The sequence below is a fragment of the Pleurodeles waltl genome, chromosome 3_1 (genome assembly GCF_031143425.1).
Source record: "Pleurodeles waltl isolate 20211129_DDA chromosome 3_1, aPleWal1.hap1.20221129, whole genome shotgun sequence".
Classification (NCBI taxonomy): domain Eukaryota; kingdom Metazoa; phylum Chordata; class Amphibia; order Caudata; family Salamandridae; genus Pleurodeles; species Pleurodeles waltl.
The window spans coordinates 998,668,950-998,692,722 of record NC_090440.1 but is presented as its reverse complement, the minus strand read 5'-3'; the positions used below and the strand labels follow the sequence as shown (position 1 = coordinate 998,692,722).

The following is a 23,773-nucleotide window of genomic DNA, read 5'->3' as shown; positions in this document are numbered from 1 at the left end:
ACCCTGGCTGGGCAAACCAAAACATGGATTAGGCCTGTCAACCACTTCTATTGGCCCAACATGTTCCCAAAGGTGAAGGGGTTTTGTAACTTCTGTGTCACCTGCCAAGCCAGTGATAAGGCGGTGGCCACCCAAAGGTCCCCTTGTTCCACTACCTGTGGTGGGGATTCCCTTTGAAAGGGTTGATGTTGACATTGTGGGTCCACTTGAGCCCCCCACAGCCTCAGGGAAACCAGTATGCACTGGTCGTAGTAGATCATGCTACCAGATACCCTGAAGCAATTCCCCTTAGGTCTACTACAGCTCCTGCAGTAGCCAAGCCCTGATTGGCATTTTTACAAGAGTGTGTTTTCCTAAGGAGTTGGTTTCTTGACAGAGGTATACAAACTTCATATCAGCTTACCTGAAACACATTTGGAATGTGTGTGGTGACCTACAAATTCACCATACCATTCACAAACCAATGGACTTGTTGAGAGATTCAACAACACATTGAATGGCATGATCATGGGACTCCCTGAAAAACTCAAAAGGAGATGGGATATCCTCCTGCCATGCCTGCTTTTTGCTTACACAGAGGTGCCTCAGATGGGAGTAGGGTTTTCCCCCTTTGTACTTCTGTTTGGCCATCCTGTAAGGGGACCACTGGCACTTGTGAAAGAAGGCTGGGAGAGACCTCTCCATGAGCCTAACCAAGATGTGTTGGACTGTGTACTTGGCCCCTGCTCTAGGATGGCTGAGGAGATGGAAAAGGTATCCCAAAACCTTGAGGCCAGCCAACAGCTCCAGAAGTTGTGATATGACCAAAAGGCTGTACTGGTAGAGTTCCAGCCAGAGTAAAAGGTATGGGTTCTGGTGCCTGTGGCTCCCAGGGCACTTCAGGACAGACGGAGTGGCCCTTACCCAATCATAGAAAAGAAGAGTCTGGTCATCTAATTGGTGGACCTGGGCACTAGCAGGACACCCAAGAGTGATCCATGTTAGCCGCCTGAAACTCTACAATGATAGGGAAGATGTAACCGTGTTGATGGTTACTTATGAGGATCAGGAGGCAAAGAGTAAATCTCTCCCTTACCGCCTCTCAAACGACCCAAGGATGCATCAGTGGATGGAGTTGTCTATTCAGACATCCTCTGTGCCCAACAGCAGACTGACTGCAGGCAAGTCCTACAGCAGTGTGCTGGGCTCTTCTCTTTGACCCCTGGACAGACCCACCTGTGTACCCAGGATGTGGACACAGGAGATAGTTTACCTGTCAAAACAAAAATATACAGACAGTCTGACCAAGTCAAAAAGAGCATCAAAGTGGAAGCCCACAAGATGCTGGAGTTAGGGTAATAGAGCACTCTGACAGTCCCTGGGCTAGCCCAGTGGTCCTAGTCCCAAAACCTCATACCACAGAAGGCAAGAAAGAAATGAGGTTTTGTGTGAGCTATAGAGGTCTCAACTTAGTGACCAAGAAAGAAGCACACCCTATGCCCAGAGCAGATGAATTAATTGAGAAATTGGGTGCAGCCAAATTCATAAATTCCTTTGACTTAACTGCAGGGTACTGAAAAATTAGTATGGCACCTGGAGCAAAAGAAAAGACAGCATTCTCTATACCTTATAGGCATTACCAGTTTACTGTTATGCCCTTTGGCTTAAAGAATGCCCCTCCCACCTTCCAAAGGTTGGTGAATCAAGTCCTTGCTGGCTTGGAGTCCTTTAGTGCAGCATATCTAGATGATATTGCTGTCTTTAGCTCCACCTGGCAGGATCACCAGATCCACCTGGGAAAGGTTTTGCAGGCCTTGCAATCAGCAGGCCTCACTATTAAAGCATCCAAGTGCCAAATAGGGCGGGCACAGTTGTATACTTGGGCCACCTCGTAGGTGGAGGCCAAGTGTAACTCTTACAACCCAAGATCCAGACAATTTCGGACTGGGAAGCTCTAAAAACCCAGACTCAAGTCAGGACATTTCTTGGCTTGACTGGTTATTACAGTAGTTTTGTGAAGGATTATGGATCCATTGTGACTCCCCTCACAGAATTGACCTCCAAGAAAATGCCCAAAAAGGTAAACTGAATTCTTTACTGTCAAAAGGCCTAAGACACCCTGAAGTAGGCACTGTGCTCGGCAGTAGTACTCAAAGCGCCAGATTATTCTAGGCAGTTCATTGTGCAGACAGATGTCGCCGAACATGGGATAGGAGCTGTCCTGTCGCAAACCAATGATGATGGCCTCGACCAGCCTGTTGCTTTTATTAGCAGGAGGTTACATCCCAGGGAGCAGTGTTGGAGTGCTGTTGAGAGGGAGGCTTTTGCAGTGGTTTGGTCCCTGCAAAAGCTAACACCATACGTCTTTGATACTTATTTTACCGTTCAAACAGACCACAGACCTCTCAGATGGCCAATGCAGATGAAAGGTGAGAATCCTAAACCTTTGAGGTGGTCCAGATCCCTACAGGGAATGGACTGTTCAGTGGAACACAGACCTGGGACTGCCCTTGCCAATGCAGATGGCCTTTCCAGGTTCTTCCACTTAGATAATGAAGACTCTCATGGGAAAGGTTAGCCTCAGCACCAGTTCTCAAAGCTCCAGATTATTCTAAGCAGTTCATTACCATCCTTCAGCGAAGCCATCATGGAGCTGTGGAGTTCATTATGATAAACACCCAGCCCATGTACTTATTATGGCCACACTGCACTTACAATGTCGAAGAATGGACTTGGACAGTGTAGGGAGATATTGCTCATGCAGCTATGCCCTCACCTGTGGTATAGTGCACCCTGCCTTATGGCTGTAAGGCCTACTAGAGGGGTGACTTACCTATGCCACAGGCAGTGGTTGGTTAGCATGGCACACTGTGCATAGCGGTGTGCATGTGCTTGATGAGAGGTCTCTTAGAGTGGCACAATACATGCTGCAGCCCTTAGGGACCCTTCCTGGTCACAGAACCCTTTGGTATCACTGGTCCCTTTTACAAGGGACTTGGCTGTGTGCCAATTGTAGGAGCAATGGTACAGTTTAGGGAAAGAATACTGGTGCTTGGACCTAGTTAGCAGGATCCTAAACCACTTTCAGTCAAGTCAGTTTCAATATCAAGCAAAATTGTGTGGGGAGGGGGGTAAACCATGCAAAAAGGGGCACTTTTCCACAGCGAGGAGAAGTCTTAGAACTGCCTTTTTCCACTTTAGAAGACGTCCTACGCTTTGTTAAGATTTCTCTTCAGATCCCCTTCACCATAGTCTCTAAATCAGAGGGTAATTTAAGGATACCACAGCAGATGGTGGCTGCCCTGCTGCAAAAAGTAGTTGTGGAGTAGGTCTAACAGGAGGATATTGGGCATATGTCCTACTTCTGGTTCTTTTTCCTAAGAAAATATGGCAGTCTTCATCTGATCTTATACTTCAGCATCTTTAACTTGTTCCTGCTTAAGGAAACATTCATAATGATTTGTGCAGCTCATGTTTTCCTGGTGCTGGAAGCAGAAGACTGAATAGTGTACCTCAACTTGCAGGATGCTTATTTCCACATAATGATCCTACAGTCTCTCCAGAGATATTTGTGTTTTGTGGTAGGGTCAGTCACTACCAATTTGCGGTTCACACATTCAGATTAGCATTGGCCTTTTAATACTAAAAAGATTCATGTTTAGTTGTTGCACTGCAATGTAATTTATATGTTCCTGTCTCGTCTCTGCCTTTAAAGACACCGAAAAATGGAATGGAAGGGATGTGATGTCAGGTTGCAGGGTTCAGTGATAAGTAGTTCTTTTGAAGTCACTCAGGCGGCGCTTCTAATACCTAAATGGAGCCAGCGCCCTTTACCAGCATAGGAGAATTATGGAAAGTTTACAGATACAGTCTGGTGCATGGGAATATTGAACAGGTGAGAAATATGCAGGAAGACCGAGTATCCACCTGAAAGATCTTTACCAAAGGTTGGTAATTTTTTATTTTCATTTTTTCGATTGGGTCATTAGAAGCACAGAAAGGCAAATGCAACATGTAGCTACTTGCATTCTTAAGTCCTGAACGTTTATTACTTGGTTACATACATAGGAATATTTGGTTCACAGTGGGTTGTCAGTTTACATGATCATTAATAAATTAGCCTCTCGTTGTTCATTCACATGTTAACAATTTTTTATTTCACTTTCAGGCATGGAAGAAATCACAAAGGAAAAAGAGAAGCAAAAGAAGGCAGAAAATATTCTGATCAAAGAAGAATCAGACATGTCAGAAGAAAACATTAATGGTTTACATGGAAGCAACTGGGAGCTAACACACATCAGAGAAAGGGGCAATACTAATCTGTTTTTGCAGAAACCTGGTTCATTCTCAAAATTAAGTAAACTACTAGAAGTAGCAAAAATGTCTGAAGAATCTGATAGTCTCCTCCAAAAGACAAATGGTAGCTCTGCAAATAGGTGCACATTACCTTATCAAAACAGCACTGGCTGTAACATTCAGCAAAGTATATCACAAAATAACTTTGAAAAGCCAGACTGTAATCATCTGTTTACTCCAGGTGCAAGTGTTACAGGAAAAATTTACACTTCTCCATTAGTTGCGAACGACCAATTGTTGAAGGCTCTCACAGAAACGAGCAGGCAGTGGTTTAGCCTTCTACCACGAACACCTTGTGATGGTATTTTAGTTACTCGCATGGACTTGCCAGCTGTGTCTGCTTCAGGGACTTCACTCTGTCGGCCACAGTCTCACTCACCTTCACCAGCCCCATCACCAGCAGTCTGTTCAACTCCTTTACAGAATGCTTTCGGACTCAATCAGTATAATTTACCACCACTTCAGGTTAGTATTTGATTATTTAAAAAACTGTTTCTCTTGTGAGCCATAATGGTTACAGGTGTTGCTTCAGCATCTTAGCGTGAATTGATTTGGAATTCTTGTTTTTGTGCGTAGAGGAATAGTTTTGTTCTTGCATATCCTTTCTTTGCACTGAGAAATATAGGATTGTGTGACAACAGGATTTTTTTTGTTTGTTTTTGTTAAATTACTTATGTTATCCAAACCTTTTTGGGGTGTCTAAGGCTGGCAGCCATTGTAATGATTCGTTAACAAAAACTGTGGTCGATGGTACCATTGAGGTTGCTAGTTATATTGCAGCTGGGAAAGGAAATCGCATATTCAGAACTTTGAGTGTAACCGAATAAATGATGGTGCAGAGTTGGGGTTTACCAATCGCCGGACTAATTAGATTGGGACCATTATACTGTCTACTTTTTGAGTAGAACTGGTACGGGTAATTGGGGTGAGAGGGTTCCAAAAATAGACTTGCTGTTAACAAGCAACTTAACAGTGTATCTGATAGAGACTTCTGGCTGCAGATTCCTTACCTTGCAATATCCCAAGGCATCACACTGGATCCAGAATATTTTTTAGCAGTATGCCTGCATGCCAGTATGTGATGCCTTTCAACTCTGCGTCGGCCACCCTTGAAGTGACATGCGTGTACCTATGTGATCGAGACGTCATGCTGCAAATTCCTTACTTTAGAATTTTCCCCAGACGGGAGACTGGATCCAGAAACTTTCTTTCTCCCAGACATCTGCCCGTCCGAAGAGGGCATTGCATGACTCCATACCGACATTGTCCCTTGGATGTGACGTCAACGAAGTCCATATAATCTCCTCTCAGGTGCGCTGACATTGGTTCCTTCTTTTCTGTGTTTGCAACGCCAATCCTGTAACTGTTTGTTATGCTGTTTTGAGCCTACTTCAATGTCTCTGTCAAAGGAACAGTATTTTTTTTGCTGTCTATGTCTTCAGGGTTTAAACCCTGTGGGTCCTGTGGACGAAAAATATCGGCCTCCGACCCCCATGCTATTTGTATGTGGTGAGCACCATTATCCTTTGCATTGCGGGTGCTGTTGGCATCTTTGGCCAAAGGCATTGCGGTTGGACCAAGTGAGGACCTGGCTTGGCATTTCGGGCTGGACTGTTCCCAGGAGGAACAGGGTCAAGACTGTTTGCATATGGCTGGGTCCAAACTGGGGTGGCATGGTGAGCAAAATAATGGATGGATTAAACCCAGATCTGTGACTGGGGGTGAGTGTTTGCATTGTTCAGCACTCCGTCCATCATCGTTTTGTGTTGCTTAAGTTGCCCTAGGTGGGAAGGGTATGCCCAGATGTGGGTCCCTTGCTCACTGTGCCACTGGATTCAAGCTAGCCTGGCTGATGAAGGGTGAAACCCTGAAACCGGTACCAGGATGCTTGTTTCTGGTCCAGTGAGGACCTGGCTTGGCAATTCGGGCTGGACTGTTCCCATGAGGAACAGGGTCAAGACTGATTTGCATATGGCTGGGTCCAAACAGGGGTGGCATGGTGAGCAAAAGAACGATGGATTAAACCCAGATCTGTGACTGGGGGTGAGTGTTTGCATTGTTCAGCACTCCGACCATCATCGTTTTGTGTTGCTAAAGTTGCCCTAAGTGGGAAGGGTATGCCCAGACGTGGGTCCCTTGCTCACTGTGCCACTGGATTCAAGCTAGCCTGGCTGATGAGGGGTGAAACCCTGAAACCGGTACCAGGATGCTTGTTTCCGGTCCAATGAGGACCTGGCTTGGCAGTTCGGGCTGGACTGTTCCCATGAGGAACAGGATCAAGACTGATTTGCATATGGCTGGGTCCAAACTGGGGTGGCATGGTGAGCAAAAGAACGATGGATTAAACCCAGATCTGTGACTGCGGGTGAGTGTTTGCATTGTTCAGCACTCCGTCCATCATTGTTTTGTGTTGCTACTGTTGTTACCACACTCCAGGGCATCCCAGCTAGTGGAGAAGCCTGCCCCTCCGAACACAGCCCCCACTTTTGGCGGCAAGTCCGGAGGAGATAATGAGAAAAACAAGGAGGAGTCACCTACCAGTCAGGACAGCCCCTGAGGTGTGAAGCACCTCTACCCAGTGCAGTGCAGGCTTTGTTTCTGGTTGCAGAGAGCACAAAGGCTCTCACCCCATGGGGTCAGAAACTCATCTCAGTGGCAGGCTGGTACAGACCAGTCAGTCCTGCACTGAAGGATTCAGTAAAATACAGGGGGCATGCCCTCTGTGTGCATGTTTTAATAAATCTAACACTGGCATTAGTATTCAGTGTAGCCATTATGGAGCTGGGGAGTTTGTTTTGAGAAACTCCCAGACCATATACTTAATATGGCCACACTGCACTTACAATGACACTGTAGGGGCATATTGGTCCTGCAGCTGTGCCCTCACTTGTGGTATAGTGCACCCTGCTTTAGGGCTTTATGGCCTGCTAGAGAGGTGACTTACCCATGCCACAGGCAGTATTGTATGTGCATGGCATCCTGAGGGGGATTCCATGTTGACTTTGCCTTTTTCTCCCCACTAACACACACAATCTGCAATGGCAGTGTGCATGTGTTAGGTCCCTTAGGGCAGCACAACTCGTGCTGCAGCCCTTGTGGACCTTTCCTGGTCACAGGGCCCTTGGTACCACTGGTATCCTTTACAAGGACTTATCTGTGTGCCAGGGATGTGCCAATTGTGGAACAATGGTACTTTTTTTAAGTGAAAGAACATTGGTGCTGCGGCCTGGTTAGCAGGGTCCCAGCACACTTCTCAGGCAAGTCAGCATCAATATCAGGCACAAAGTGAGGGGTAACTGCAATAGGGAGCCATTTTCCTCCAATACTACTGTTCTATTAGTGTGGTCGAGCAGCAGGCTTATCAGAGGGTAGTGTTAAGCATTTGTTGCACACACACAGGCAATAAATGAGGAACACACACTCAAAGACTTGACTCCAGGACAATAGGTTTTTATATAGAAAAATATATTTTTTTAATTTATTTTTAGAACCACAAGATTCAAACTTGAGGTAAGTACATAACATGCAAGATACTTCACACAGGTAAGTATAGAACTTTGATTTAAAACAGTAGTACACACAGTTTTGGTTAAAATGACAAATAGCTATTTTAAAAGTGGACACTGCAAACATCAACAGTTCCTGGGAAAGGTAAGTTTTGGTTAGTTTCTCAGGTAAGTAAAGCACTTACACAGTCAGTCTCTTTGGCATAGGCAGCCCACCGTTGGGGGTTCAAGGCAACCCCAAAGCCACAGCAACACAGGGCCGGTCAGGTGCAGAGGTCAAAGGAGGGCCCAAAACACATAGGCACCTATGGAGAACAGGGGTGCTGTGGTTCCTGTCTGCTAGCAGGTAAGTACCTGCGTCCACAGGGAGCAGACCAGGGGTATTTTGTAGAGCTCTGGGAGGGGACACACACAAGCACACAAAACACACCCTCAGTGCGCAGGGGCGGCCAGGTGCAGATTAGGTGTCTGGTTTAAGGTTGAAATCAGTGGAGAGACCCGCGGATCACTCTGGCGATGCAGGCAGGGCACAGGGAGGCTTCTTGGGCCGGTCACTGACTGGGCAAAGATGAGGGCCGCCTGCTGGTCACTCCTGCACCGGTAGTTGGTTTCTCGCGGGCCTGGGGGCTGCGGGTGCAGTGCTTCTTCCAGGCATCGGTTTCTTTGTTACCGGGCAGTCGCAGTCAGGGGGAGCCTCTGGATTCTCTGTGCAGGTATCACTGTGGGGGTGCAGGGAGGTTGTATCACGGTGTCCACGTCGTTGGAGTCACCTGGGGGTCCTCTCTGCAGTGTTGGTTTCTCTGGACACGGGCCGGGGGCATCTGGTGCCGAGTGTTGGGGACTCATGCTTCCGGAATGAGACTGGAGTCCCTTTAACGTTGGTTGTTTCTTTGTTGTTTGAACGGAGCCACTGTACTCTGGAGTTTCTTGGTCCTTTGGGTTGCAGGGCAGTCCTCTGAGTCGGCAGAGGTCGCTGGTCCCACTGGATGCCTCTGAGTGCAGGTTCTTCAAGTCTGGAGACAGGCCGGTAGGGCTGTGGCCAAGTCAGTTGTTGTCTCCGTCGCGTCTGCTGGCTTTCACGTCAACAGTCCTTCTTGTTTCAGGTCGTCAGGAATCTGATTTCCTGGGGTCAGGGTCGCCCCTAAATACTCAATTTAGGAGTTTCTATAGGTCTGGGGGGCAGTAGCCAATTGCTACTGTCCTTGAGGGTGGCTACACCCTCTTTGTGCCTCCTCCCTTTGGGAAGGGGGCATATCCCTAATCCTATTGGGGGGATCCTCCAAAGCATTCCTAAGGCAGGGGTCACCTCAGCTCAGGACACTTAGGGGCTGTCCTGACTGGTGGGTGACTCCTCCTTGTTTTTCTCATTATCTCCTCCGGACTTGCCACCAAAAGTGGGGGCTATGTCCGGGGGCGGGCATCTACACTAGCTGGAGTGCCCAGGGGAGCTGTAACACAAGACTTGAGCCTTTGAGGCTCACTGACAGGTGTTACAGTTCCTGCAGGGGGAGGTGTGAAGCACCTCCACCCAGTGCAGACTTTGTTCCTGACCACAGAGTGACAAAGGCACTCATCCTATGTTGCCAGAAACCCATCTGGATGTGGCAGGCTGGCAGAAACTGGTCAGCCTAACACTAGTAGTTGGACTGGTATACAGGGGCCATCTCTAAGATGCCCTCTGTCTGCATTTTTAAATAAATATCACACTGGCATCAGTGTGGATTTCGTGTTTTGACAAACTCCCAGACCATATACTCTTTATGGCTACCCTGCACTTACAATGTCTAAGAGTTTGCTCAGACACTGTAGGGGCATAGTGCTCATGCAACTATGCCCTCACCTGTAGTATAGTGCACCGTTCCTTAGGGCTGTAAGGCCTGCTAGAGGGGTGGCTTACCTGTGCCACAGTGGGTTGTGGGCATGACACTCTGAGGGGAGTGCCATGTCGACTTTGCCTTTTTCTCCCCACCCTCACACACAAGCTATGAGGCAGGGTGCATGTGCTGAGTGAGAGGTCCCCAGGGTGGCATAATACATGCAGTGGCCCTTTGAGACCTTCCCTGGCCACAGGGCCCTTGGTACCAGGGGTACCATTTGCAAGGGACTTATCTGTGTGCCAGGGCTTTGCCAATTGTGGAAACAAAAGTACATTTTTAAGTGAAAGAACACTGGTGCTGGGGCCTGGTTAGCAGGATCCCAGCACACTTCTCAGTCAAGTCAGCATCAATATCGGGCAAAAAGTGGGAGGTAACTGCAGAAAGGAGCCATTTTCCTACAAGGGGCTTATTACTCATGCAGCTATGCCCTTATCTTTGGTTTAGTGCCCCCTGCCTTAGGGCTTTAAGGCCTGCTAGATGGGTGACTTACCTATGCCACAGGCACTGGTTTCTGGGCATGGCACATGGTGTCATGCTGACTTTAAATTTTTCAGAGGTGCCATGCCGAATTTACCTTTTTCTCCCCACGGGAACACCCAATCTGCAATGCCAGTGTGCATGTGCTTGGTGAGGGGTCCCTCAGGGTGGCACAATACAGGCTGCAGCCCTTAGGGACCCTCCCTGGTCACAGAGCCCTTGGTCCCACTGGTACCTTTTACAAGGGACTTAGCTGTGTACAGTTTGGGGAAAGAACACTAGTGATGGGGCCTGGTTAGCAGGATCACAGCACACACACAGTCAAGTTAGCATCAATATCATGCAAATAGTGTGTGTGTGTGTGTGTGTGTTGGGGGGAGGGGTAAGGGGTAACCATGCCAAAAGGGTCACTTTCCTACACCTGTCATGAAAAAGACATGTTAAAACAAATAAGTCATTCTATTTTCAACTCACAGGGCAAGTCATTCATTTAAAATTGAGGTTAGGGTTTAAAAACTTAAATTTGCTAAATGTTTTACCGTTTTCTGTTTTTTTTTGTATTTTAGATGAATACTGGTTTAACAATGATGAGCCTACAGTTATGTGGATGGCCTCCAGGGATACTTACTTCAAATCTTCCATTTGCTTCTCCGGTGCCTTGTCTCGGACCTGGAGTAGGCTTAGCAGATGAAAATGGGCATTCCTTTGTGACAGACATTACTTTCAACAAAAGTGAATCACCTATGTCACAAAATGAGAGTTTAATTTGTACACCGGGAACAGTTGAAGTACCAAAAGCTGTGGATTATCCCAGTCCAAGACCTATTCCAGATGGTAGGTTCATTTTTGCATAGTATCACTCAACAGCAATTATGTTTAGTTTATTAAAAACAGTGCTCACAAGTGAATTTTCTTCACATTTTTAAGGATGTTAAATAATTAACAGAGGTGCCAATGAGAATCGACAAAGACAAGTGTGTTGCAACACACTTTGTGATGTATTTTTACTCATTTCAGATCTTGGACCTGTGGGTCCACACCATAGACTTCCTGGTTCTTCCTTAACTGTCAGTACCATTCTCCCAAGAGGTTACAGCATTGAGGTGGGAAAACCAACGGATACCGTTTTAAGTGAAATAATAATAATTACTTGCATGGTGTGATTGATTTCCACCATTTCTGATGGATACGTCCAACTGTAGATTACATTCTGCATATCCCCAGGCACCAGTTTGGATTCAAAAGTTTAAAAATAAAATAAAAAAAGTTCCTTTTTTCCGTTGGGTGGCACTGCCCTGTACTATGCCAACTTCACTCCACCCTGAAGTGCCAGAGCTGCAGATATGTACCATTTAATTGCCACCTATGTGCCTAATGTCAATTCCTTTCTTTTCTCACCTTCAGGTGTGTTAAGCTCTGATATTTTTTTTCATCCTTGAAGACATGTTTTTTCCCAAAATTTACTATGGTGCAAAGGAACAAGTCACCTCCTAAAAACCACGTTTTAAACATTGTAGGGATTGTCGGAAACGGGTGTCTGTGATAGACCTGCTCGAGGTGTGTCTCTGGTGGTTGGGTTCAGTGCACTACTCCAAGGCCTGTGAGGACTGCCCCAACTGAACCTAAAAGCAACCCAAAAATAGAAGGTGAAGTTCTATGTGGCAGAATACCACATGACTCACACATGTCTTGCTCCAGGTTGGAGTCGAAAGTGCGGACTGGCTTCTGATGTAGTTCCTGCAGCAGGTCTTCATAGTGGCTAAAGTCTTTAATGTGATAGACATCTAGCCGTAGATTCTATACTTTTGAATTTCCCAGGCGTTAGACTGGATCCGTAACATTTTTTGTGAGCAATACCCCTGTGTGCCATCAGGTGGCTTTGTTCGGTTCCACAAAGTGTCGTATGCGTCGAAGCTGATGTTGCAGTCACATATATAGGTGCAACTCAGCATGCAGATGTCAGTTCTTTTCTTTCTGCACCAATTAGCGCTGACCCAGAAAATAGCTACCCCTCTGGTGTGTCGAGGATGTCTTTGAGGAAGACAGGATTTAAGGTGTGTGGCACCTGTCACCGCTTCATGTCTGGTCTTCAGTGCGACCACGACTCCAAGTCATGCTCGGACTCCGAGGCCATGGCACTGAAGACTTTGAGGTAGTTGCCCCGAAAGCTGTTAGCAGCCGGGCAGGCAATTCCACATCACACGACTTCCTTGAGGTCTCAATTCTAATCGAGAATAAGATTGCGGGACTGCTCCAGGAGCCCCAGGTCCTCGGATCTGAGAAACTAACTATTACTTACTTCCCCAAGGAACTGTTGATTTTTGCGATGTCCACTTTTAAAATAGCTTATTGCCAAAACTGTGTACATTACTGTTTTAATTCATACGTTACTGTGTGAAATACCTTACCATTTATGTACTTACCTAAATTCTTAATCTTGTGGTTCTGAAATAAATTAAGAAAATAATATTTTTCTATATAAAAACCTATTGGCCTGGAGTTAAGCCTTTGAGTGTGTCTTCTCATTTATTGTCTGTGTGTGTACAACAAATGCTTAACAGTACCCTCTGATAAGCCTACTGCTCGATCACACTATCAAAAAATAGAGCATTAGTATTATCTAATTCTGCCACTATCAACCTCTAAGGGGAACCCTTTGACTCTGTGCACACTATCTCTCACTTTGAGATAGTATATACACAGCCAACTTCCTACATTGGTGGACCAGCGGTGGGATCTAAGACTTTGCATTTGCTGGACCACTCAGCCAATACCTGATCACACGATTAAAATTCCAAAAATTGTCATTAGAAATTGATTTTTGCAATTTGACTATTTTTCTAATTTTTTAATAGTCCTGCTAGGGCCTTCTGTAAGTCCCTGTTAACATTTAGTTTGAAGCTTAAAAGTTTGTAAAAGTTAGGTTTTAAGTTCTAGAAGTAGTTTCTATAGACTTAAAAAGTAATCCCAACTTTTAGAGTTATAATCAGTCAAACAGATGAAACAGTCATGGAACTCAACCTCACTCCTTAACTGCATCTAGGGATGTCAGAGTTAAGGTCTCTCTGTAAGATGAAAAAGATAAAAACTGGGTCCAACCCTACCAAGGCAAAGCTCCAGGAGCTCTTGGCATAGTTCACAAGGGACCACCCCTCTGACATGGAGGATACTCCTTCAGATGGGGAAATTAGTTAACAAGAGGAAGAACTCTCCCCCTCCTGCCCTAAATAGGGAGGACATGGCTAGAATCCTGTACCCAAAAATAATAGTCAGAGGGCCTGGTTCGTCCACAGGGGAGTCCAGTACCTCTGTAAGCATTGAGGACAGCCTCAGTGAAGAGGACATCCTGTTGGCCAGGTTGGCCAAGAGATTGGCTTTAAAGAAGCAGCTCCTAGCCATAGAAAGGGAAAGAAAAGAAATGAGTTTAACTCCCATAAATGGTGGCAGCAACTTAAATAGGACCAGAGAGAATACTGACATCCTAAAAATCCCCAAAAGGATTGTAACCAAATATGAAGAAGGTGATGATATCACCAAATGGTTCACAGCTTTTGAGAGGGCTTGTGCAAGCAGAAAAGTAAGCAGATCTCACTGGTGAGCTCTCCTTTGGGAAATGTTCACTGGAAAGTATAGGGATAGACTCCTCACACTCTCTGGTAAAGATGCAGAATCTTATAACCTTATGAATGCTACCCTGATTGACGGCTTTGGATTCTCAACTGAGGAGTACATGATTAGGTTCAGGGGGGCTCACAAATCCTTGAGCCAGAGCTGGGTTGATTTTGTAGAATTCTCAGTCAAAACACTAGTTGGTTGGATAACTGGCAGTGGTGTAAGTGATTATGATGGGCTGTATAATTTATTTATGAAAGAACATCTGTTAAGTAATTGCTTCAATGACAAACTGCATCAGCATCTGGTAGACCTAGGTCATATTTCTCCTCAAGAATTGGAAAAGATGGTAGACCACTGGGTCAAGACAAGGGTGACCGATACTTCCACAGGGGGTGACCTAAAGAAAGGGGTCACAAAGCCTCCCCAGGGGAAGTGTAGTGAGACTTCCAAGGACAAAAACAGAGTCTTCTACAGGGCCCCAAAAACTTGCTCAGGAGTGTGGGCCGATCCTCTTCACAGTCCACAAATGGGTATAAGGGTAAAAACTTTGATCCCAAGAAGGCCTGGTGTCACAACTGTAGACAGCATGGACACCAAACTGGAGACAAGGCCTGTCCAAAGAAAAGTTCCTCAACTACTATTCCAGTTAGTACTGGACTAGCCAGTCTCCAGGTAGGATCAACAGTGTGCCCAGACCAAATCAGGGTCCACACTGAAGCTACTGTAGTCTCAGAGGGTGAGATGGGTTTAGCCACACTTGCTGCCTAACATGCAAAAATACAGGCAGCAGCTATTGATAAATGGGAATAGAGTAGAAGCCCTGAGGGACACAGGTGCCAGTGTCACCATGATTACAGACAAACTGGTTTCTCCAGGACGGTACCTGGCTGGACAGACATATCCAGTCACAAATGCTGACTATGAAACTAAAGTCCATCACATGGCAATGGTAACTTTAGAATGGGGGTAGGGGGTCACTGAGATTAAACAGATGGTAGTCTCCTCCGCAATTCTAGTAGAATGTCTGCTAGGGAATGATCTGGAGTTCTCAGCATGGGCTGAGGTGGAGCTCAAGAGCCATGCTGGGCATACCTGAACTGGTGTGTGTCAAGACTAGAGCACAATGCAGAGCACAGGGTGAAAAAGAAGTGGTGGAGTCTGGAATAATGGCCCAACCTTCCAAGAGGAAAGGAAAGAAGACTGGGGGACCAGCTTCTTCACAGCAAAAGAAACATAACCTCTATGCTCAGGAAGATGCTCTATCCTGTGAGGGAACTGAGTCCATGGAGCTGGAGCCTTATCAGGTAGAGCTCTTGGGTTCAGGGGGACCCTCAAGGGAACAGCTGTGTCAGGGACAAAAGACTTGTGTCCCTCTCTTGAAGGCCTAAGACAGCAAGCAGTTGAGCAAGAAAAAGGTAATGTCAGTGCAACCCACAGGGTCTATTGGGAAAATCGACTCCCTTACACTGAGGCAAGAGATCACAAACCTGGTGCCACTAGGAGAGTGGTAGTGCCTCAGGAGTTTAGGGAGTTCATTCTAACCTTAGCCCATGACATTCCCCTTGCTGGGCATTTTGGACAAACCAAGACTTGGGAGAGGTTAGTCAACCATTTTTACTGGCCCAATATGTCCCAGAAGGTTAAGGAATTTTGCAGCTCCTGTGTCACCTGTCACGCCAGTAGTAAGACAGGTGACCTTCCAAAGGTCCCCCTCATTCCAGTTCCAGTGGTGGGGGTCCCCTTTGAAAGAGTGGGAGTGGACATGGTGGGTCCTCTGGAACCTCTCACAGCATCAGGGAATCAATATATTCTGGTAGTAGTGGATCATGCTACCAGGTACCCTGGGGCAATTCCCTTTAGGTCCACTACTGCCCTTGCAGTAGCTAAAGCACTCACAGGTATTTTTACCAAAGTGGGATTTCCTAAGGAGGTGGTTTCTGGCAGAGGTACCAACTTAATGTCAGCTTACCTAAACCATGTGTGGGGTGACTTAAAAGTTCACCACACCTTACCATGCACAAAACAATGGTCTTGTAGAAAGGTTTAACATGACATATCCTCTTGCCATGCCTGCTTTTCACCTACAAAGAGGTGCCACAGAAGGGAGTAGGGTTTTCCCCCTTTGAGCTTCTGTTTGGCCGTCCTGTAAGGGACTACTGACACTTGTGAAAGAAGGCTGGGAGAGACCTCCCCATGAGCCTAAGCAAGATGTAGTAGGCCTCTGCTCTAGGATGGCAGAGTTTATGGAAAAGGCAAGCAAAAACCTTGAGGCCAGCCAACAACTCCAGAAGTTGTGGTATGACCAAAAGGCTGCTATGGTTGAGTTTCAGCCGGGGCAGAAAGTCTGGGTTCTGGAGCCTGTGGCTCCATGGGCACTTCAAGACAGATGGAGTGGCCATTACCCAGTGCTAGAGAAAAGGAGCCAGGTCACCTACTTAGTGGACCTGGGCACTAGCAGGACACCAAAGAGGTTGATCCATGCTAACCGCCTTAAGCTCTACAATGACAAGGCAGATGTATACATGCTGATGGTTACTGATGAGGATCAGGAAGCAGAGAGTGAACCTCTCCCTGACCTCCTCTCAACTGACCCTAAAGATGGCTCAGTAGATGGAGTTGTCTACTCAGACACCCTCTGTGGCCAACAGCAAGCTGACTGCAGGCTAGTCCTCCAGCAGTATGGTGAGCTCTTTTCCTTGACCCCTGGTCAGACACACCTATGTACCCATGATGTGGACACAGGAGACAGTTTACCTGTCAAGAATAAAATATTCAGTCTGACCAAGTCGAAGAAAGCATCAAAGTGGAAGTCCACAAGATGCTGGAGTTGGGAGTGATAGAGCACTCTGACAGTCCCTGGGATAGCCCAGTGGTCTTAGTCCCCAAACCTCACACAAAAGGTGGCAAGAGAGAGATGAGGTTTTGTGTGGACTACAGAGGGCTCAATTCTGTCACCAAGACAAATGCTCACCCCATACCAAGGGCAGATGAATTAATTGACAAATTAGGTGCAACCAAATTCATAAGTAGCTTTGACTTGACAGCAGGGTACTGGCAAATCAAAATGGCACCTGGAGCAAAAGAAAAGACCTCTACCCCTGATGGGCATTATCAGTTTACTGTAATGCCCTTTGGCTTAGAGAATGCCCCAGCCACCTTCCGAAGGTTGGTGAATCAAGTTCTTGCTGGCTTGGAGTCCTTTAGTGCAGCATATCTAGATGATATTGCTGTCTTTAGATCTAACTGGCACGATCACCTGGTCCACCGGAAGAAGGTTTTGCAGGCCCTGCAAGCAACAGGCCTCTCTATCAAGGCATCCAAATGTCAGATAGGGCAGTGAACTGTGGTTTACTTGGGACACCTTGTAGGTGGAGGCCAAATTCAGCCACTCCAACCCAAGATCCAGACTATCCTGGACTGGGAAGCTCTAAAACCCCAGACTCAAGTCAGAGCATTCCTTGGCTTGACTACCTACTGCAGGTTTGTGAAGGGATATGGACCCACAGTGACACCCATCACAGAAGTTACCTCCAAGAAAATGCCCAGAAAAGTTAACTGGACCTTGGACTGTCAAAAGGTCTTTGACACCCTGAAAGAAGCTATGTGCTCAGCACCAGTTTTGAAAGCTCTAGATTATTCAAAGCAAATCATTGTGCAGACTGATGCCTCTGATCATGGGATAGGTGCAGTTATATCCCAAACCAATGATGATGGCCTTGACCAGCCTGATGTTTTTATTAGCAGGAGGTTACTCCCCAGGGAGCAGCGTTGGAGTGCCATTGAGAGGGAAACCTTTGCTGTGGTTTGGTCCCTGAAGAAGTTGAGACCATACCTGTTTGGTACTCACTTCACAGTTCAAACTGACCACACACCTCTCAGATGGCTTATGCAAATGAAAGGAGAGAACCCTATACTGTTGAGGTGGTCCATATCCCTGCAGGGAATGGAATTTGTAGTGGAACACAGACCTGGGACTGCCAATGCCAATGCAGATGGCCTTTCCAGGTTCTTCCATTTAGAAAATGAGGAATCTCTTGGGAAAGGTTAATCTTATCCTCTTTCGTTTTGTGGGGGGGGATTAGGAAAATGCCTCCCATGGCATGGTTACCCACTAACCTTTTGCCTTTTGTTGATGCTAGTTATGATTTGAAAGTGTGCTGGACCCTGCCCCCAGCACCAGTGTTCTTTCCCTAAACTGTACTTTTGTCTCCACATTTGGACCAGCCCTGGCACACAGATAAGTCCCTTGTAAATGGTACCCCTGGTACCAAGGGCCCTGTGGCCAGGGAGGTCTCTAAGGTCTGCGGCATGTATTATGCCACCCTAGCGACCCCTCACTGAGCACATGCACACTGCCTCACAGCTTGTTTGTGCTGGTGGTGAGAAAATGACTAAGTCGACATGGCACTCCCCTCAGAGTGCCATGCCCACAACCCACTGCCTGTGACATAGGTAAGCCACCCCTTTAGCAGGCCTTACCGCCCTAAGGCAGGGTGCATTATACCACAGGTGAGGGCATAGTTGCATGAGCACTATGCCCCTACAGTGTCTAAGCCAAATCTTGGACATTGGAAGTTTAGAGTAGCCATAAAGAATATATGGTCTGGGAGTTTGTCAAACACGAACTCCACTGTTCCACAATGGCTACACTGAATTCTGGGAAGTTTGATATCAAACTTCTCAGCACAATAAATCCACACTGATGCCAGTGTGGAATTTATTGAAAAATGCACACAGAGGGCATCTTAGAGATGCCCCCTGTATACCAGTCCAAATGCTATGTTAGGCTCACCAGTTCCTGCCACATCCAGTCGGGTTTCTGGCCACATTGGGTGAGTGCCTTTGTCATGCTGTGGCAAGGAACAAAGCCTGAACTGGGTGGAGGTGCTTCTCACCTCCTTCATGCAGGAACTGTAACACCTGGCAGTGAGCCTCAAAGGCATGCCTAGCGGCGCCACCGGGTGGCTGTTCTCCCCCACGCACCCCCATGCCCCCTCCCCTCTCCTGAGATTTGCATGAGGAGAGGAGAGGAGGGGGTGGGGGACGCCCCGGAACACGGACGAGCTTGGGCCTCGATCGGTCCTGGACAATGCTAGGCACCCCGGGCCAGACATATTGCCGTGCGGACCGCAGTGGGGGGCCTGCTGAGCCCTGGCAAGATAGGGAAGACCACCAAAAGGAAAGACATGACCCAAGAAACTGGCGACCACTCCATTGATCCCTTACCCGCTCCCGCCGGATTGGCGCAATCGGTGGCCACTGAGAGCCCATCGCTGTGGGACATTATACAGGCCATCACATCATCAAGGAAAAGCCGGGCGCTTAAGATTGGCACCCTTGCCCTGGACTTGGGCTTGCTGAGGGAGGACCAACGGCGAGTGGTGGAGAGGGTGGTGACAACGGAAAAAAATATTGTGGAACTTAAGCCTGAGTTGGAGGCGACTGGAGACTGGGTAACTGTTCTTGAAAAGCAAGTGGGCACGCTCCTGGCCTGCGCTGAGGATGCCGAAAATAGGTCTAGGAGAAACAATATACGGATAATTGGCCTACCTGAAAAAACTGAGAACAAGTCTTAACTGACTACCTGGAAAAGTGGATAGTAGAGGAGGTGGCCCCAGAGGGCCGCTAACGGTTCTTTGCATTCAAAAGGGCACATAGGGTGCTGACGAGGGCGCCTCCGAGACCAGTGGTAGCCAGACTATTGCACTATAAAGACCGCAATCATATACTAGCACAGGCTAGGAAGCCCGGATAACTAAGAGTGGAGAACACATTAGTCTGCATCTTTCCTGACTTCTCCTGAGAGGTCCAACGGCAAAGAGCTTCCTATTCGGAGATCAAGACGCAACTGTGAACTTTACGCTCAGGGTGGTGGATGGTAGAGGAGACAGATTTTTCCGGACACCTCAAGAGGCTAGAGACTGGCTTGATGAGCGAGAAGGCCCTGTGTGGGCCGGATCTCCTAGGGGACCCAGAAGCAAACGGCCCCGCACGGGAGGGTCTCGGAGGGGGAGAGCAGCACCCACCTCGGAGGAGAGCAGGGCAGAATGACAGCAGGCCACGGTAGCTGTTGCGAATCTGAGCGGAGGAGAAACTAGCCCACGATCAATGGACACATGTAAAGGAGATTGAGACTCGGATGCTGAGTCGGAGAGCTCGGCGGCTCAAAGCATGGACTTGCCTGTAGTGACACCAGGAAACTCTGAGACTATAATTTTAAATAACGCCCAGACCTCGAAGATACAATAATGCTGGGGGTCCCGGCGGGGCAACGTCTTTGTGCTCAGGCTGAACACTGTTTATTAAGGTCTGTAAGATATTGACGGGGCCACCCTGGAGCCGGTGGCACCACCCGAAGGGAGCTTGTTTTTTCAACTACCCCGTTAGCACTGACTGTTGCTCTTGAACAAGTTTGGATGGGGGACTGTTCAGACACCTGTCCTGGGGAAGGGGAGTTGGGGAAGTTTTTGTTTACAGTTTTGGGTGCTGCCGCTTGCCCCACCTGGAGAGGAACAATAACCCTGGCAGCTGCTCCCCTGAAGCTACCGCATGCGTGGATGGAGCGCATAGTCAGAACAATATTGAGTTATTCGCTTGGGTGATCCCCAAGAGTATAAGGTGGTCTCCTGGAATGTAAGGGGCATGCATAATATGGCTAAGCCTTACAAAGTATATTCATTCCTCTGCAGAAGAGGGGTTCACATAGCAATGCTACAAGAGACTCACCTGATAGCGACGGAGGGTGCTGCACTGCGGAGGAGGTCGAGTGGCCAGGTCTTCTACACAGCTTACTCCGCATACGCCAGGGGCACCCTCATCTGTATAAAAGCAAGCATACCGTTTCAGTTGACTAATACACTAATAGATCCTGACAGGCGATATGTGATGGTCACCGGTAGATTAGGGGGACGAGATATCACTCTGATAAATATTTATGAACCTAACATAGATCAGGGTGCGTTCCTAGATCAGTTATTGAATGCCCTGGCTCCTCACGTGTTCTTCTCGGTGCTGATCGGGGGGATTTCAATTGTGTGGTTGCCACAGGTTTGGACAAGTCCCATCCTCCATTGAGGGACTCTTTAGTGAATACCATGGCTAGGAAGTTCCTCGACTGGCAGACGGGCCGGCAACTGTTAGACTCCAGGAGGACCCTCTATCCACAAGCCAGAGATTGTTCCTACTACTCTGCAGTGCATGAACTGCATGTGCGACTTGACACTTTCCTATGCACATCAGACATACACACCCAGATACGGGAAATAGACTACTTGGGGAGGACCATCTCAGATCACAATCCCATCCCAATGCACATACCATGTGTAAGGGCTAACTCCAGCATCTGCACTTGGCGTCTTAAGCCTGACTCTCTTGAAGATCCTGCATACCGCGACCAAATAAGGGGGCATATTACACAATACGTTGAGGACAACAAGGCTATGGCCCCTTCCCCTCAGACGCTGTGTGTAGGAAGTTGGCTCTGTATGTACTATTTCACAGTAAGAAATAGCATGAACAGAGTCCAAGGGTTCCCCTTAGAGGTAAGATAGTGGCAAAAAGAGATAATTCTAATGCTCTAATTTGTGGTAGTGTGGTCGAGCAGTAGGCTTATCAGAGGGTAGTGTTAAGCATTTGTTGTACACACACAGGCAATAAATGAGGAACACACACTCAGACAATTCCAGGCCAATAGGTTTTTATATAGAAAAATATATTTTCTTAGTTTATTTTAAGAACCACAGGTTCAAGATTTACAAACAATACTTTAAATGAAAGGTATTTCACTCAGGTATCTTAGGAACTTTGAATCATCACAATAGCATGTACAGTTTTGGCAAAAATGGCTATAAGCTATTTTAAAATTGGACACAGTGCAAAAATCAACAGTTCCTGGGGGAGGTAAGTATTTGTTAGGTTCACAGGTATGTAAAGCACTTACAGGGTTCAAAGTTGGGTCCAAGGTAGCCCACCGTTGGGGGTTCAGGGCAACCTCAAAGTTACCACACCAGCAGCTCAGGGCCGGTCACTTGCAGAGGTCAAAGCGGTGCCCAAAACACATAGGCTTCAATGGAAATAGGGGTGCCCCGGTTCCAGTCTGCCAGCAGGTAAGTACCTGTGACTTCGGAGGGCAGACCAGGGGGGTTTTGTAGGGCACAGGGGGGACACAAACAGGCACAGAAAGTACACCCTCAACGGCACAGGGGCGGCCGGGTGCAGAGTGCAAACAGGCGTCGGGTTTGCAATAGGTTTCATTGGGAGACCTAGGGGTCTCTTCAGCGATGCATGCAAGGGAGGGGGCTCCTCGGGGTAGCCACCACCTGGGCTAGGAAGAGGGCCTCCTGGGGGTCGCTCCTGCACTGGAGTTCGTTTCCTTCAGGTCCTGAGGGCTGCGGGTGCAGTGTCTTTACCAGGCGTCGGGTTCCTTGAAGTAGGCAGTTGCGGTCAGGGTCAGCCTCTGGATTCCCTCTGCAGCCGTCACTGTGGGGGCTCAGGGGGGTCAACTCTGGCTACTCACGGGCTCGTAGTTGCCGGGGAGTCCTCCCTGTAGAGTTAGTTTTCCGCAGGTTGAGCCGGGGGCGTCGGTGCAGAGTGTAAAGTCCCACGCTTCCGCCGGGAAACGTGTGGTCTTTAAAAGTTGCTTCTTTGTTGCAAAGTTGCAGTTTCTGTAGAAAAGGGCCGCTGTACTCGGGAGTTTCTTCGTCCTTTTAGATGCAGGGTAGTCCTCTGAGGCTTCAGAGGTCGCTGGACCCTGGGGGACGCGTCGCTGTTGCAGTTTTTCTTGAAGTGGCGAGACAGGCCAGTAGGGCTGGGGCCAAAGCAGTTGGTGTCTCCGTCTTCTCTGCAGGGCTTCAGGTCAGCATTCCTTCTTCATCTTCAGGTTGCAGGAATCTAGTTTCCTAGGTTCTGGGGGCCCCTAAATACTGAATTTAGGGGTGTGTTTAGGTCTGGGAGGGCAGTAGCCAGTGGCTACTGTCCTTGAGGGTGGCTACACCCTCTTTTTGTCTCCTCCCTGAGGGGAGGGGGGCACATCCCATTCCTATTGGGGGAATCCTCCAGAATCAAGATGGAGGATTTCTAAAGGCAGGGGTCACCTCAGCTCAGGACACCTTAGGGGCTGTCCTGACTGTCCTGTTTCAGGTCCTGAGCTCGCCCCCCACGACCGCAGCACCAACCTGCTGGCTCCTGCCTCTGTCCCCCGACCACGCTGCTGTTTGCGTGTTCGAGGCCCTCCTCCACCCGCAGGCATCCTCCTGCGCCTCATCCCTGGTGTCTAGTGGGCTCTGCCTAGCTCCACTTGACCCGTGTGCCGCTTCCGACGTCCTGTAAGTTGTTTTTCTGATTGTTTTTCCGATTTTTCTGCGCCTCGCCGCCGGCGCTTCTGCCCCCGTTGTGCCCCCCTGATTGCTGTCTCCCCGATCGTGTACTGTGCCATTACTGTATTTCATACTGTGTGTTTTTCTATTGTGATTGCCTTTAATTTTGCTCGTTTTTTTTTGCTTTTTGCCCCTTGTGCGCTCCCCCTAGCGTTCCGATCCCTGCCGCTGCCTCCCTGCGGCCCCGCCCCCTCGCGCCCCCATTCGCCGCTCCCTCCCGCCTCCCAGCTGCTCCTCCCTCCCCCCTCCCTTCTTAATGGCTGGCGCTGCGCGTCGCGAGTGAGCGACCTCTGACCTGTTTCAGGTCCTGAGCTCGCCCCCCACGACCGCAGCACCAACCTGCTGCCTCCTGCCTCTGTCCCCCGACCACGCTGCTGTTTGCGTGTTCGAGGCCCTCCTCCACCCGCAGGCATCCTCCTGCGCCTCATCCCTGGTGTCTAGTGGGCTCTGCCTAGCTCCACTTGACCCGTGTGCCGCTTCCGACGTCCTGTAAGTTGTTTTTCTGATTGTTTTTCCGATTTTTCTGCGCCTCGCCGCCGGCGCTTCTGCCCCCGTTGTGCCCCCCTGATTGCTGTCTCCCCGATCGTGT

The 23,773-nt window shown here is 48.2% G+C and overlaps 1 protein-coding gene across 13 annotated transcripts in view; it reads left to right on the top strand.

The window, feature by feature from the left end:
* The window catches only part of BAZ2B (bromodomain adjacent to zinc finger domain 2B), a 1,256,112-nt gene that overhangs the window by 1,008,432 nt on the left and 223,907 nt on the right, over positions 1 to 23,773 (top strand). For 7 of the 13 annotated variants that reach the window (XM_069224197.1, XM_069224192.1, XM_069224191.1 and 4 more), the window contains 2 exons: positions 4,148 to 4,800; positions 10,762 to 11,029. In XM_069224197.1, the coding sequence (XP_069080298.1) occupies positions 4,148 to 4,800; positions 10,762 to 11,029 (921 nt within the window). Of the gene's footprint in view, positions 1 to 4,147; positions 4,801 to 5,505; positions 5,647 to 10,761; positions 11,030 to 23,773 lie in introns of all 13 variants that reach the window. The other 6 variants (XM_069224189.1, XM_069224194.1, XM_069224193.1 and 3 more) reach the window with 1 other exon arrangement.